The sequence below is a fragment of the Chaetodon trifascialis genome, chromosome 5 (genome assembly GCF_039877785.1).
Source record: "Chaetodon trifascialis isolate fChaTrf1 chromosome 5, fChaTrf1.hap1, whole genome shotgun sequence".
Classification (NCBI taxonomy): Eukaryota; Metazoa; Chordata; class Actinopteri; order Chaetodontiformes; family Chaetodontidae; genus Chaetodon; species Chaetodon trifascialis.
The window spans coordinates 15,260,864-15,275,849 of record NC_092060.1 but is presented as its reverse complement, the minus strand read 5'-3'; the positions used below and the strand labels follow the sequence as shown (position 1 = coordinate 15,275,849).

Genomic DNA, 14,986 nt, shown 5'->3' with positions numbered 1-14,986 from the left:
TCCGGCCTCTCAGGCAGAGTGCAGAGGCTGGTCATCTGACGCCGTTGAACACATATCTAGCTGTCTTTTTTCCCTCCAGTGTAATGTCAGAAAAAATCTCAATAGCCCAGTTTTATTGATGTTCTGTTTTTCCAGAATACATATATTTTCAAGTCTACTGAGTGTGAACAGATCTAAATATTTGCTGAAATAATCAAAAATAGACCATCTTTTTAAGATGCAGGCTGTCAAAGTGGGAATGGAACGTTTTAGTACGTTTGTTACCGGGTAAACATTGTGATTTTAACAGGTCAGCATGCTTTGTCAAAGAATCTGTAAGCTTTTTTCCAAAAGTATTTGTTATTTAATAAAATGTGTTAATTATCCCAGATAATATGGTTAGTTCATTTTCAAGTTTATTAAAAACAAATACATTTTATTCAAGAGACTAAAATGTTCTAAGACTACCTATATTAAGATTAAGATTAGATTAAGATTTACTTTTATTGATCACTGCACACACATGCTACAGGGAGGAGACTGCACACACGCCATGCTTCGTGAAATTATTTTCTCCGCGTTTGACCCATCCTCCGTCCGTCGTTCCTCCGCGGCAGACCAGGAGGTGGGCTGCCAGCTGCCAGCCGATGCCGGTGCCCGCGCCCGGGGACCCATCCTTTTTTCGTCACCGTTGGTCAGGCGGTGATCTTCTTGCATGTTTTTAGTGGGGGTTATTTAAGGAGGAAACCCCGGGTGAACACGGGGAGAACATGCAAACTCCACACAGAAAGGCCCTAGGTATTGACAGATTCATAGTTTCATAGTCCAAGTTCTTAATTTGAAAAGGCCCTGCCACTGTCACTTTTCAGACATGTGGGAATAAACTGTTCAAAGACATAGAGAATATTTCCTAAATTAGTGGTTTTTAAGCTTGGTCAGAAACTTGTTAGATGTTAATGAAATTACACATTGTCTGGAGAACGGAAAACCAGCAGTGATGGTTGTATGCAGTGCCATATGAAGACCTATTTTTGCAGACATAACTTGGATATTACTGAAAGTTTCAAATTCTACATTGGTATACTGCATTTAACACGCAATATTGAATGAAGGAAGAGCTGCCTGTTTGTACCTGAAAGGACAAACTGAGGACTACAAACCCCATAATTACTGTGTGGGTGTGGCTGTTGGATTGCGTCATGGAATTTGTTCAAGACTCTTGCATCGAATTCTGGGGAAGCTCGCCATCTTTGAAGACGATTAGTCAGAGACGTTTTTCCACTTTCTTTGTTAAGATATTTCACATAACTGATAAACCTACTCTGTCGAATCTCATAATTGTTAGGAGGAAGGTAAGACCGCTTTTTGGACCATATCCAATTATCTCGGTGTTGTGTTACCTACTGTTTTGTGTATTTCCCTAACGTTAGCTAACGTTAGCCAGTTAGCTTCTCCGCAATTCGACGTCTGGCAAACATGGCAGATCCTTATCTGGCGAAATAGCTTGGCAAACTACCAGAGGTTGGCCTATTGGGGCCTAGTGATACAGTTGGGATGTGCAAAAGGGGTGATTGAGAGTCATGGGGGAATGTCTATTTTACGTACGTGATGTATTAAGTTAGGCTAACTGTTGTAACATCAATGGCTTATGGGTGGCTAATAGGATTAGCATGCTCGGCGCTCGATGGGCCTTTGAAACGAGATCAGGCCAAGATTTGACGCCCAGAAGCTTCCTCTGTTCCCCTCTCGCCATTTGACTGGTGATAATTACAAACCTCCAACCAGAGTGCAACCTGTTCAATTGGAAAGTACTATGTGTGAATACTGCAATTGTCAAACCATCGACGTGGGCGATGTCAGTCTCTTAAGGGCCTTTCCGGCTCAGGTTATCGAGTTGTTGTGAAAACGTCGTCAGTACATTAACAAACCACATGTTAGGCCTGGCTTGCGTGTCATACACGCCCAGCATTTTATCGACCAGTCTTAGGTAAGGCAACGTAATATAAAGCATATTTAGTGAGTATAGTGTTTATTATTACTGTGAACTTAGTTTCATGCAGACATTGGTTTACGCATTATGTTTTTTTTTCGTGTTGTGTTTTTGCACTCAGCCACGTACTTTAACCATGAAGAGGTTTTGTTTTGATTTGTGTTGAGAGCTGCAACTACCGATTTATTTTTGCTGGTTATTTTATTGAATCATCACTGGACAAAAATTGGACGTATTCTTAGAGCCGAAGGTGACATTATCAAATTGCGTGGTTTGTTTGACCAACAGTCTAAAACGCGTATATATATGCGGGATAGAAATATGAGGAGGGAAGAGCCGGAAATCCTCAGTGAGAAGCTGAAGCAAGAGGACGCATTTGATTGTTTTAAATTGTAATTGACTGCAAAGTTTGGCAGATTATCAGTATTATTGCAAGTTGCATTGTATCAACAGTGGACTGATCTTTCAACTCAACTTGTTTAATTATTTACCCAGAGGTCTGCCACAGCTGGCTGACCACATGCAATGCATAATATTGGCTTTTCCATTGGGGGAGGGGTATCTCTGCAACAATCGTATTTGGAAGATTCCTCATGGCTACAAAATATCGAAAAGAATAGAATTGCATGTCACATTTGACTTTTTTTCTTTCTTTCCCATCCATGTCTTTCAGATGCGCCACTCAAAGCGAATGCGCTCCCCAGGTGTCTGGCTCGATGAGTACAGTTGGGAAGAGAGAATGGAGTGTCGCAAACGTAGGAAACGGGATTCACACAGCAGCGAACGAGAAAATAAATCCAGAAGAACTCAGCATCAGCACAAGACATATGAGGGGTAATAGTCTATCACTATTTGGTTGAAGTACCTGTTAAAATTTAAGACCTTTTTTAGGGTACACATTGTGACAGAGTTGAAGAATATGTAAACCGCTAGATTATGTCATGAAGTACTGTGAGCTTAGGTATACTCAAAATGTATTTATTTTACTTTTTGTTGTAAAGTTATTCATATTCCTACATCACATTATAAATGGGATGAATATGTTGGCAAACTTTTGGATGAAAATAAAAACAATATCATTTGTTTTCCACTTGGTCTTTAAAATGTGTAGATGGAGCCCAACTTTAGTCAAAGACAGATCAAATACTGATGATGCCAGAAATGCTGTTTAAGTTTAATGTGTATTTTCACACAAGAAATGGCAACAATGACACTGGTTAAATTGGGGAGTAACTAAAAGCTCAGATAGGTTTTGTTTATAAGAATAGTGACTGCATCTGATTAACTGTTATTAGATAAGTCCATTTATACTGCTGCTAGGTCCGCTCGTGTTGCCATATTTTGTGATGAATTTCCAGGTAGGTTAGCATCACAGATAAAAACAACTCGTGCTCCATACTGAAGGCTGCATACACACTTTAAAACACAATTCTCTTAAATAGTCATGACTCACGCTTTTTGTTTTCTTAAGGCAACGTCTTAATCTTTTTTTTCTTTAATGAAACCTGTTGACCTTCAAAGATAACTCTATTTGCCATTTTAGTCATCTGCAGTATACGTGCAGTATTAACGTTTTGCAATTCTAGCTTTTGGTTGGCATGCATGGTGGCCCATGGGGTTACATTAGATGTTTTCAGATCTACTCTAATTTTAATTCTGTAGAGAGGCAGACTTCTTCCTGGAAGACAACTGACACCACCAGGGTGCTAGGGCTGTAGGGCTTTCTTGGTCTTTTTTAGATGCTTGGGTGCTAACATGGACTGCAGGGTGTGTGTGCTGGAAGTGATTGGAAACATTCTGAGCAAACATGAGAGCAGCTTGTGTGTAAGGACCTGTTGGAAGTTAATAATAGTTTTTATGTAAGTAATAAACAAAGTTCCCTAGAGGTTTTTTTTTTTTTTTTTTAGATCTCTGCATTTCATATTGGCAGAAGTGGTAACACATAGGTCTTCACTTCTGGCGTATGCAGTTCTGCAGGTGTAGAATCACAGATTGTATTGCACACCATCAGGTTGTGCTGAAAGCTTTCTACAACTTTCAATGGCTCACACCTAAACTCTGCCAGTTTGGCTCTTTGCCCAGGTGCATGGGTTTTAAGAGGCATGCTTTGGTTTGCCAAGGAGATGGCTGTATAAATTTTAAAATTGCCCAAATATGTGGCATTACATTTTGACATTTGCATTCTCCTAAAAGTACTATTTTCACAGTGATAATCTGTTGATAAAATGCTTTCTGAACTGCAGCATCATTGAACAGGATGCTCTGTGTTTGGCTGTAAATCAGTATGTTGCTAATTACAAATGTTACATAAAAGGCTAAAGGGGTAGGGTGTCAGGCAATAGGCGGAACATTAGTACCATCATATACTGTCTTCATTTTGGAGCTCGGTCACAGACAAGGAACTGGGCTGTTCCTGACCTGACCTATGCTTTCTTCTCCTTGTTTTTAATCTGTATGTGTGTCCTGTTTTTGTTTTACTACAGGCAGTACCTGGAAACCCGCAGTTTGAACCAGAGACTGGACTCTCGGGAAGGACGCAGTTTGGACATGGCCTGTGATGAGGACAGTCGTGAAGGCACCTGCAAGGACAGAGACCTCGACTGGCACCACTACAGCAAGTCATCTGGGCGTAGTGGGCGCAGTGGTCGGAGTGGTCGCAGCAGGCGAAGCAGTCGCAGGCACAGAGACAAAAGGCGCAGACGTAGCCACTCTCGCCACAGGTCCTCCTCGGTACGAGAACCTCCTTCTCCCCTCTAGCCCCCTCTCCTGTCTATACCACCAAATGGAATGGGTCACTATCACGGGTGTTTAGCCAATGCTCAACACCTAACTCTTTGTCTCTCTGTATCTCTCTGTGTGCTCTACTCTTCACTATTAAGCATGATTGCCAGTAATGGGTAGGGGACCACGGGGCTCAGGGAGTAAGGGATTGTGAAGTAAGAGAAAAGTGGACCCAGTATTTGTGCTGAAATCTTATTGGGCAGTTATGGGACGTGATAGTAACGAATTAAGTTGTATAGGAAGAGCTACAAACAACGACACATGTAGAAAGACTGTAATCAATCAAGTTCAGTTTTTGTGTACTACTCTGAGAAAGTCTCTCATCTGAAAATCTTGTTGCCATGTTTTTCTTCTGTAACACACACTATGTGGTGGCTGGCGCCCAATTTCTCTGACGGGGCTGAATTTGAATTTGCTGCTCCGCCCTTCCGTCCATTCGACTGGCGGTGTTACTGAACGGGCCGAATCTATCCACTCCTACACCTCCCCCCTTGGCCTGGTTGATTGAATGACGATGTCGCATTGTGGTGGCCTGGTGCTGGCTGGCTGATGGGTTGTTGATGTGATGGCGGATTGCGGCGGTTCCGGTGCAGAGGAGGAGCCATCACCGCAGGAGCAGGAAAAGATCCAGGAGTTTTGAGGATGATGACGAGGGTCACCTCATCTATCACAGTGGAGACATGCTGAGAGCGAGATGTATAGAATATATACCTTTTTTTTCTACTGTTGTTCACACTTTGTCTCTCTCACTCTCTTGTTGTCTGGTTTTTATTTCCAAACATTAATTTATAGGCTGAAATATTTGGACCAGTAGACTTTGTATGTTTTGGTTAGATATTGCTTGTCAGTGTAACATATTTAGCATTGAGTTGTATGCCAGTGATGAGAAGCCTGTTACAGTAGTGTAGCTAAACAGAGCAATGTAACATCAGGCAGTGAACCAGCCAAAGGGCAGTGTTGCACCTCATCACTGCTGCCTTTCTAACTTCATTTCTCTATTTTCTGTAGATGAGATTGTGTGTACTCTAGGAGAGGGTGCCTTTGGGAAGGTCGTCGAATGCATTGATCACACTAAGTAAGTATTAATCTGAAAACATACCTCACAGTTTAATGTCTTTCTTACTGACTCTTTGTCTCTCATTTGATATTAACATATTTATGACGTGTTTCCAGTGACGGAGCTCGAGTGGCTCTGAAGATTATTAAAAACATAGACCGCTACCGTGAGGCAGCTATGTCTGAGGTAGAGGTGCTTGATCAGTTGAAGTCCCTCGACTCTGACAGGAGATAGTAAGTAACCTCATACCACGAAAGCCTGATCACCTTGTGGTTATCACATGAAAATATGCTCAGAATTTGCCATGCAAGAAACTTACTTCTTCATCTACTGTTCCCTTCCTCCCCTTTAGTGCTTGTGTGCAAATGCTGGACTGGTTTGACTACCACGGCCATGTTTGTATTGCCTTTGAGCTGCTTGGCCTCAGCACCTATGATTTCCTCAAGGAGAACAACTTCCAGCCTTTTCCCATAGAACACATCAGGCACATGGCGTACCAGATCATTCGAGCTGTGCAGTGTGAGTAATGGAGACAGATACCACACAAATACTGGACGTTTAAAAAAGAAAGAAACAAGAAACACCTTGGTTTAAATTTAATGTTTTTCTTTTCTTCCAGTTCTGCACAAGAACAAACTGACTCACACAGATCTGAAGCCTGAGAACATTCTCTTCATTGATTCAGACTATGATATGGAGTACAACCCTGAAATGGTAAGCGTTGTAAGTAATAAATCAGAGAAATCATGCCTGGGGAAAAAATCAAAACCGTCTCGCTTGTGCCAGCAGTTGTGTGAGTAGCATGATTGTGTTCTTGTCCCCAGAAACGGGACGAGCGAACGCTGAAGAACCCAGACGTGAAAATTGTGGACTTTGGTAACGCCACATATGAACACGAGCACCACACCTCTGTAGTGTCGACACGTCATTACCGTGCCCCTGAGGTCATTTTAGGTAAGTTACTGTTTCAAAGCGCTGCTCCGAAGCTTTAAATGGATCATTTAGTGGTGAGTCATTACTGAGTTAACGTTGTCTCTTTCAGATCTTGGCTGGGACCATTCCTGTGATGTCTGGAGTATTGGTTGTATACTCATTGAGTACTACCTTGGATCTACTCTATTCCAGGTAGGTGGCAGTAGAGATTGTAATTAAATTAGTGCTGTGACATTTACAACAGTTGGTGAGATGGGTTATGTTATTTTCTCCTTCAGACCCATGACAGCAAAGAGCACCTTGCTATGATGGAGAGAGTTCTGGGCCCTATCCCCACAAACCTCCTGCAGAAAACCAAGTAAGAGGAAAACTACCCAATCTAATTAACATTTGTCAGGGAACATTTCTAAGGTCGCCTGAACATAAGCCTCATATTGAGGTAATTGACTTGTTTTGATGTGTAATCGTTTCACAATCGATGTGTGTTGTGCAGGAAACAGCGTTACGTTCACCGATGCAAGCTTGACTGGGATTCACACAGCTCTTCTGGGAGATATGTCAGGAAACACTGCAAACCCCTCAAGGTAAGAGGAATACTACTGGAGACAGCTGCATGCCTTCAGTGTTGGAGTGCGCCTCCAAAGAATCGCATATGTAAATACACCTGTATTCATCAGCATGCCATTAAAAAAAAATACACCTGCCGACAACTCCCAAACTCTGGTGTTTAAATGTTGTATCATGTTAGCTTGCTCTTAGTGGCCTGATTTGCTGCAGCCACTGAGCACAGCTGGTAGACACATTAAGTTTACTCACAGGAGGTGTTGTGACCAAGTGAAATATACAATATGCAGGCAAATGTGTGGAGCTGGCTGAGGGTACCTTGCCTGAGCTAAGCAGCTAGTCTCTATGCTAAGCTGCGCTAAACACAACTAAACTGTCTGTATATGAATACATGGAAAAATTTTATTCATCTTTGCATCCTATTCTTGAAAAGATGGCACATAAACCTGTTTCCCAGAATCTGTTCCCTTAACAACTCTAAACTACTACCTCAGTGAGTCGAATAAACACAAACGAAAATTGAGCGTCACCAAACTGGTATTTACTGTAGTGTCTGTTGTGTCTTGTCCACCGTGCCTGTGCTGTTTATTATGGTAGTTTACACATGTAATGTCAAACTACATTTAAAATACAGAGCACTAAATTAATTGCAACATAATTTAAAGAGGCTGATTTACAATTGTCCTTTCCCATCAGCATTACATGGCATCCAGGGGTGAAGACCACCAGCAGCTGTTTAACCTGATAGAGAAGATGATGGAGTATGACCCAGCTAAGAGACTCAGTCTGGAGCAGGCCCTCCGACATCCCTTCCTCTCCTGCTACCGCAAGAGCAGCAGCAAAAGCGACAGCAGCAGCAGCAGAAGAAGAAGCAGCAGTAGCAGCAGAAGCAGCAGCAGCAAAAAAGACTAAACTCCTTGACCTGTAAAGCTCTGACCTGTAACCTCAGTCTGGGCTCAGCTGTCAACATGACATTTATTGTGGTGCTCGGTGCCAGCCTCTACTTCCTGACTCTCCAGGAGAGGTGTACCTCAAATGACTGTATCAGTCCACTGCCTGGCTTTGCTGTGTCTCGTCTTCAGCCTGTGTGTTTCTTAGTCTCACTCATCTCAACAATTCATGTATTCATTGGTGGCATGTTTTGATGTAACGAATCCCTCATCTGAATTCTATTTATTTGCCATTGTAATTTAATTTGTATCTTCTAAGCACATACTGGTATAGGTGGTTTTTTTTTTTTTTTTTTTTTAGCCCAGGTGTGTCCATTGTCTCTCTATGCGTTGTGATGGGTAACTGATTAAGAATTGCTTTACCCTGCTTCAGTCTCACCAGTAAATGTTGGATGTAAAAAAGCTATTGCAGGCAGAAAGTCTTGTACATAAAATTTGTTAAGAGATTTTTTCACTGACTGGTTATGCAACTTTTGCAGTATCGTGTACATTTTCCTCAATAAACGTGAATAGACGACAGACTTTTGTCGTGTGTAAGCTATGCGGTCGTTGAGATGTTCCATTAGGTGCAGTAGCTTCGTTAATCCGCAGGATGGCGATAAAGAGCTGCACAGCAGCATGGGGGCCGCGCCGGCTGACAGAACTGAACGTCACTGAAGTCCGACAGGAGTCTCAACCAAATCAATAACAGTCAGCATTGTAGCCTCATAATAGGAAAAAATATTGTCATGCTGATTTTCAGTTGAATGCTTGGCTATTGTGAGATTTCAACCTTTTTATATTAATACTGAATATTTACTACAAACTGCATCAAACCGATGAGGAGAATTTCACGTAGTCCAAGTGGTCGACAACGAAGATCAGGTCTGCATTTAGCACTGACTTCAAAATTCTAGATTGAATGTGGGATCATTAATAAGAGATGATTGATGATTTCCATTATTTTTCTACACGGTCCGCGGAGATCCGTTCTCTACTCAATACGGCGACATGCAGACTTTTAAAAGAGGTTCGAGGTGTAATTTTTTGCCGTTGTGCATTTGAAAGTCTCAAAAACAACAACTGATTCAGCAAATGTCACAATTTACCACATTAACAAAGCACATCGTCACCTGTTCCAGTTCCTCAGTCGCCTGCAATCATTCTGCAAAAATGAAAGTAAAAAATAACGTTGTCTGCGCAGTGTCCCGCACTGAGCTGAGGCGCCTGATCAGAGACAGACAACCGCTCTCAGCCTCACAGCTGTCAATCTGCAGCCTCCCACGTGGTCAGCAGGGCGGGCGCATCTAAACTAGTTGAACATGCAACTTTAAGGGAGGCAAACAATTGGACCCATTGCTAGTTGCAGTTGCACATCAATGTAGGATACTCCCCAACTGGAAACAACGACCTGCAAGTCAGTAAGCGCCTCTTCTGTGGCTGGCATCAGATCGCTCCCATCTGTGCCCGGCGTTCACCCGGTGCGCACTGCTGCTGCCTCCTGCTCCAAAACGAATTTAAGACGGCGCTTTGAACCCTTAGCCGGAGTTAGTGTTGTGAGTGTGTTAGGTGCGTGTAGCAGTTGGTCCGCGGAGGCCGGTATTTGTTTGTTTTCAGAACTACACCAACAAAACAAGTTATTTTCTTTTCATCAAGGACACACTGAAGCAAGATTTCAGCATGGATACAGCCAGCGACTCTGTCGGGGAAAGCAAGCCGGTTTTTCAGTGTGCGCCCAAGTCTGTGGTCCCGCGGTTGCTCCAGGGTTTCCCCAACGCTCTGTGCTTGCTGATGTCCCTGATCTCCGTCACCCTGTGTGTTCTGATGAGCTTCAAAACCAACCAGCTGGAGAACCGACTGCAGATGGAGATGAGCAAGGCGTCTGTCTTCCACCCGTCTTACAGGGCTTTTCTGAAAGAGGACGGTACCCTGATTCCAGAGCTGAGCACCCCAATAGGAAAGCTCGTGGAGGAGGTACATGACATCTATTGTGTATTTGATTAGACCTGATTATCGTTGATAAATGCACCTACATATATTGTGCTTGTGGACCTCTGACAGACGCGCTGCTCGCCTGTGCGTAAAGTGTGCGTAATAACTCAGAGCATATGCAACGAGCTTTACAAACACACAAACTTGGCAGTTGCACCCTCATTAATCCCTCCAAAATCAGTCCTTTTAATGCATGACCTTAGGGATCAACCATGCATGCAGCTGGCCAATTAGTTAGCAGTTAAAGCTCTTTATAGGGTGACATAATCACTGATGATAGACACAACCTATAATTTGATCTCATGGAAAAGAAATTGAGGAAACTCCTTTCATTCTGGAGCTGTAAGTAATGGCAGAACAATTATGATCTCATTATCGTTAGTGATGGTCATTTAGATTCGGCTATTTTCATCTTATTCCTTTCACTGAAATTTTGAGGAGTGATTTTTATGTTCTGCTGGACTTTGCTCTGTGTGTCTGCAGAAAGCTGTGGTGCTGATGCCGAAATTGCGCACAACTAGGGATGTTGGCCAAGAGTGCTCCTGTCCTCCAGGTATCTGTCTCTGTTCACTTACCAACACATACAAACAAGACACTAAAAACCAGAACCTACCAGGTCAAAGTTACAGTCTAGGCTTGACTGACTGCTTGTGAAACCTTATAGTCTGTCTGCATATGATGCTTTTGGTTGCTCTCCTGAACTTTGTGTGTGAGCGTGTGCATGTGTGTCTTTTTCTGTGTGGAGGATTACGGCCCCTAAGCCTGTGTAGGGCCCATACTGTGACAGCAGGGCTCAACACTCAGCAGATCAGTGGGGTTTGGGATGTCCAGCCTGAGCCCTGATGCCTGTCAATGGGGGGATGCTCACTTTAATAGATAGAGCAGCAGTGTGCCAAGATTGGCCACGTTTGGCTTGTGGTGTTCATTACAGGGCTTGTGATCGTTCCCCGGGTGGAGAACAGTGTGTGATCCACATCACGTTACACGCCAGAGTCCCCTGTTATGCCTGTAAATTACAGAAAGCTGATAGTTCTTTTATGATATTTGATGTGTGTGTCTGCACATATTGATGAGGCGTGAACATGAGTGGGTGTGTGACCAAGTCATCTCAGCTGTGTATTTAACGGTTTATATGGGCTCTTTTACTGTGTGTGCGTGTTTGATTGAAGCTGGCATTCATGACATTCCACCTAAAAAATCACAACTCAGGTGGAATCCTACCATTGTTTCCCGAGAGAGGATCTACTCGCACACATTTTTCTCCTCTTAAATTTTTGTGTCAAGAAGTTACAGCACAGTTTTTAAGATCTCCGCTTTTGGGAATTTCCTTCCGTGGCTCCTCTCTCTGTCTCTTGCTGTCTGGGTGTGAATAGCCCCGCAACAACAAGAACAGGTGAAAGCGTTCAGAAGTGGAATTTCTGGCCCGCTTTCAACACATTCTGTTTTCCAGTCTGAAGTCTGCTGTGCCAAGATAGCTCGCTGGCTCTGGCTGGCTGGTCAGCCAAGTTGGTAAAGTACTTGGTTGTTGCATTGGCTTCAGCAGAGCCACTGATACTGTTAATGCAAGCTGTAGGTCCATTTTTGACTCAGTAGAGTTGTCATGAGAGGTGCATGTACCTTGGCCAGTTAGGACTATTCTGCACTGCCCTTGCAGGGTACTCATGCATTTTAATGGAATTTCTCCATTAGATCATATTATTGTCTCCCATTTTCCTGTCAGTTTCGCTGAAATGCTGCGTAATCAAAGGGTTTTGGCACTGAAACACAATCCCTCCACAGCTATTCTCCTTCCAGTCTCTGGTCTTTAAATACGGCCTTTTGCTTGTGGTGAAACAAAAGGCTATTTGGTTTATTGCAGCTTTGATGCAACTGAATGCCTACTCAACTCCCAGCGATTAGATTGCTCAATGCAGACTTGTTAACATTTCTCTATAAAATGTGTTTATTTCTAAATTGGGATTTCTCAGCTGATAAACTTGGATTCGGTGGGTTTTTCCAGGTGCTTCGTGCTCAAGAAGCCACATGAGCTGGGCGCTGTCAGGGGTGTGCATGTGTTTGTGCCGAGTAGCGTATACAGTATGTGACTTATGTCAAACGTTTTCATGTACATGTATCTGAGCTGTGCTGTGCCTGCATGTCTGCATCCCATCTGTGTCCTTGTGATTGAGTGTTCATGCTTGTATGATGGTTCCATCTGGTTGCTTGTGTGGTGTGTGAGTCTGACTTTCTGTCCCTGAGAGCCTTTGAGGAGCCGACAGAGGCACCTCTCTCAACACAACTCTGTAAGAAGAGACCCTCCTCTCCCTTTAGCACCCACTCTTCCCACCTGAAACTTGAATCTCTCACCACCAGGATCACAGGCCAAGGTATTTCTGCCTGCATGTGTGTGAGAGACACGCTGCCACACAGCATGAGCGGCATCTCTGCCATTAAAGCTATGCCCTCCGCATCAGGGTGCTCACCTTTCAGTGTGCATGAAGATAGAAGCCCAACAGGGGGCAGCACTTTTGCAGCAGCGCTGGAAATGATGATGTTGAATTTTTCATTGACACTCGCGACTGAATGACTTCCTTCTGATTGAGAATTAGTATTCTGAAGGCAAGGCCGCCTGGTTCAGTCACATCGAAGCAGCAGAGGCACTGCCTATAAATGATTTAACCCCAGGCTTTGACTTGAGGGACATTTATTTCCCGCTTCGCCTCAGTGGAAGCAGCATTGTGACACTTTTATGCTCACAGATCGTGAGCTCTCAGTTGTCAAGACTTAGGCAAACTATGTCACAGAGTCAAACTCTACTTACAAGCTTCAGGTGTTTGCAATTAACACCCGCCTGTTCCCTCAACAGACACACACAACCTATGCTCTCGCACACAAACGGACGCACACACATTCATTACTTACACATGAACACAACACCTTTGGCTTGGCTAATTAGAACCATGTGAGGGCCTGTATGCGTCCTGCATAGGGGGAGTGTATTGTCATCTCTGCAACTTACATTTAAAGGCTGTTTAACACGTCTGTTGCCAGCTAGGGGGCACACAGTCTGCCCACACTTGGACACGAGCCCAAAATTAAATGCCAGCCTGAGACGTCCATTAATATCACTCAGTCGCCAGTCATTGCAGACTGTGCAGCAGGAGAGGGTGCTAAAACAATGCAGTCATCACCCATCCATTGAGTTTAAGGGGGATTTTCATGTTTTAGCAAATTGAGGGCTTACAGGCTCTTCTATGGTGTAACCTCTTGAGTAATTTGATTATTTCAGAACATTTAAATACATTTTAAAAACATGATTTCTCACTTCCTGCAAAAAATGCTTTGAAGTTACAGTTTAAATTGGCTACTAGACATTGATGGAGTGTGTGTTACTTTGACAAAAATGCCCTTTTAACTGTGTCAAAATGTCATGTTGATACTAGATTAGTCCAGTAATGGATTAGTCGATTGACAGGAAATTAATCAGCAACTATTTTGACAACCAAGTGCCAAATGTCCTACAGCCACAGCTGTTAGAGGATCACTTTGAACTTAGGGAAATGTGACATTCTTCTCTTTCTTTCTGATATTTTGTAGCCCAGACAATCAATTAAGCGAGTATATCTTGTTGTATTTGATCAATTGGTTACTGATTGTGGGATATCACAGTTTGTGGTTCACTGTTTAAGTTGAAATGTTGCTTGTACATTTGTATCTCGAGTCAGAGTTGGGACTGGGCTCCCTCAGTCAGTTTGTCTTTGGTGTAGTGTATATGAGGCCAAGAGGTCAGACCCCTGGCTGTGCGGTCAGCTCAATTTCCATCAGATAAGGGCTCATTAACACACTGAAGAGGAACACAGGCCCCCAATATATATGTGTTTGTGTGTATTTATATAATTGAGAGAGCATGCTCACAGCGGGGCTCCTTGATGCATTTCACATGCACACATACCAGCAAAGACTGTGTTTGTTAACATATTGTGTGCTTTCTGTACAAGTACAGCTATTTATAGTTATTGTGTCTCCATATTCCCACATATGCGGTGGGTTACTATTCAGCTCTCCAGCCCAGAATGTCCAATAGGCTGAGATATAGAGTAGAACGTCTTGTGTGGAGTCCATCAGCTGGCTGCTGGTGTTCACCGGTCCATCTGGGGATCAGCCTCACACCCAGGAGGCAGAGGGGCGGCTGCGCCCTCTCTCCGCCCAGCTCTCACCTATAGAAGGAGCCGGGGGAAAGCCTGGATGGGGCCAAAAACCCCCCAGGGCTGCATTTTGTTTTTAAAGCACTAATAAATCAGACAGGAAGCTTGCAACTACCTATACACTCTCACTGCCACAGGAAGAATACACAGGCCATATAAAATCCATTATTGTCCATTTTGAAAATAATAAACGCAGGAAATTTGTTTTCATAAGTGGTCTTGTTTTAGATTTGTTCCGCTATAGCTTTGGGCTGCCGGCAGTTTTTTTTTTTTTAAGTATTAATATGCTGGAGAGCAGCACATAACTAGCTCTGTGTGTGCATGTGTGTGAGTTTCTGCTTCTTTACTCTGTTTCTAGTTGTGTGTGTGTGGGGACACGCACGCGCTTGCACTGTGTTTTTTGCATGTGTGTTTGTTTTGATGTGTGCAGGCATATGTTTTAGTGTTTGGCTCCCAGTGACGGACTACATTGCTTTAAATTCATGGTGTATGAAGTCCATTGTGAAGGAAGGTATCCTGTGGCAGAAAATCCATATGCCTTCTTACATGACGCTGCAGGGGAAAGGAGATTTCAAAC

The 14,986-nt window shown here is 43.3% G+C and overlaps 2 protein-coding genes across 3 annotated transcripts in view; both read left to right on the top strand.

Moving 5' to 3' along the window:
- Positions 1–1,188: 1,188 nt before the first annotated feature.
- LOC139331761 (dual specificity protein kinase CLK4-like) lies at positions 1,189–8,773 on the top strand. Of its 2 annotated transcripts, XM_070963383.1 has the most exons (13): positions 1,189–1,331; positions 2,643–2,803; positions 4,453–4,699; positions 5,344–5,446; positions 5,759–5,825; positions 5,924–6,040; positions 6,160–6,326; positions 6,427–6,521; positions 6,632–6,761; positions 6,850–6,932; positions 7,019–7,098; positions 7,234–7,324; positions 8,001–8,773. In XM_070963383.1, exons 2-13 carry the CDS (start codon positions 2,643–2,645, stop codon positions 8,214–8,216), a joined length of 1,557 nt encoding a protein of 518 aa, XP_070819484.1. In that variant the 5' UTR covers positions 1,189–1,331; the 3' UTR covers positions 8,217–8,773. The 2 variants fall into 2 exon arrangements, with proteins under 2 accessions (XP_070819484.1, XP_070819485.1); XM_070963384.1 differs by lacking the exon at positions 5,344–5,446 and having other exon boundaries at positions 1,194–1,331.
- Positions 8,774–9,614: 841 nt separating this feature from the next.
- The window catches only part of LOC139330829 (collagen alpha-1(XXIII) chain), a 117,997-nt gene continuing 112,625 nt past the window's right edge, over positions 9,615–14,986 (top strand). Inside the window, exons 1-2 of the mRNA XM_070961940.1 lie at positions 9,615–10,207; positions 10,709–10,778. Of these exons, the coding sequence (XP_070818041.1) occupies positions 9,914–10,207; positions 10,709–10,778 (364 nt within the window). The 5' untranslated portion in view covers positions 9,615–9,913. The remainder of the gene's footprint in view (positions 10,208–10,708; positions 10,779–14,986) is intronic.

Coding starts and splice junctions, on each gene's coding strand:
- LOC139331761 (XM_070963383.1), top strand. CDS start 2,643: ATGCGCCACTCAAAGCGAATGCGCTCCCCAGGTGTCTGGCTCGATGAG. Junction 6,327..6,426: donor GATCATTCGAGCTGTGCAGT/GTGAGTAATGGA, acceptor CTTTTCTTCCAG/TTCTGCACAAGAACAAACTG. Junction 6,522..6,631: donor TGGAGTACAACCCTGAAATG/GTAAGCGTTGTA, acceptor TCTTGTCCCCAG/AAACGGGACGAGCGAACGCT.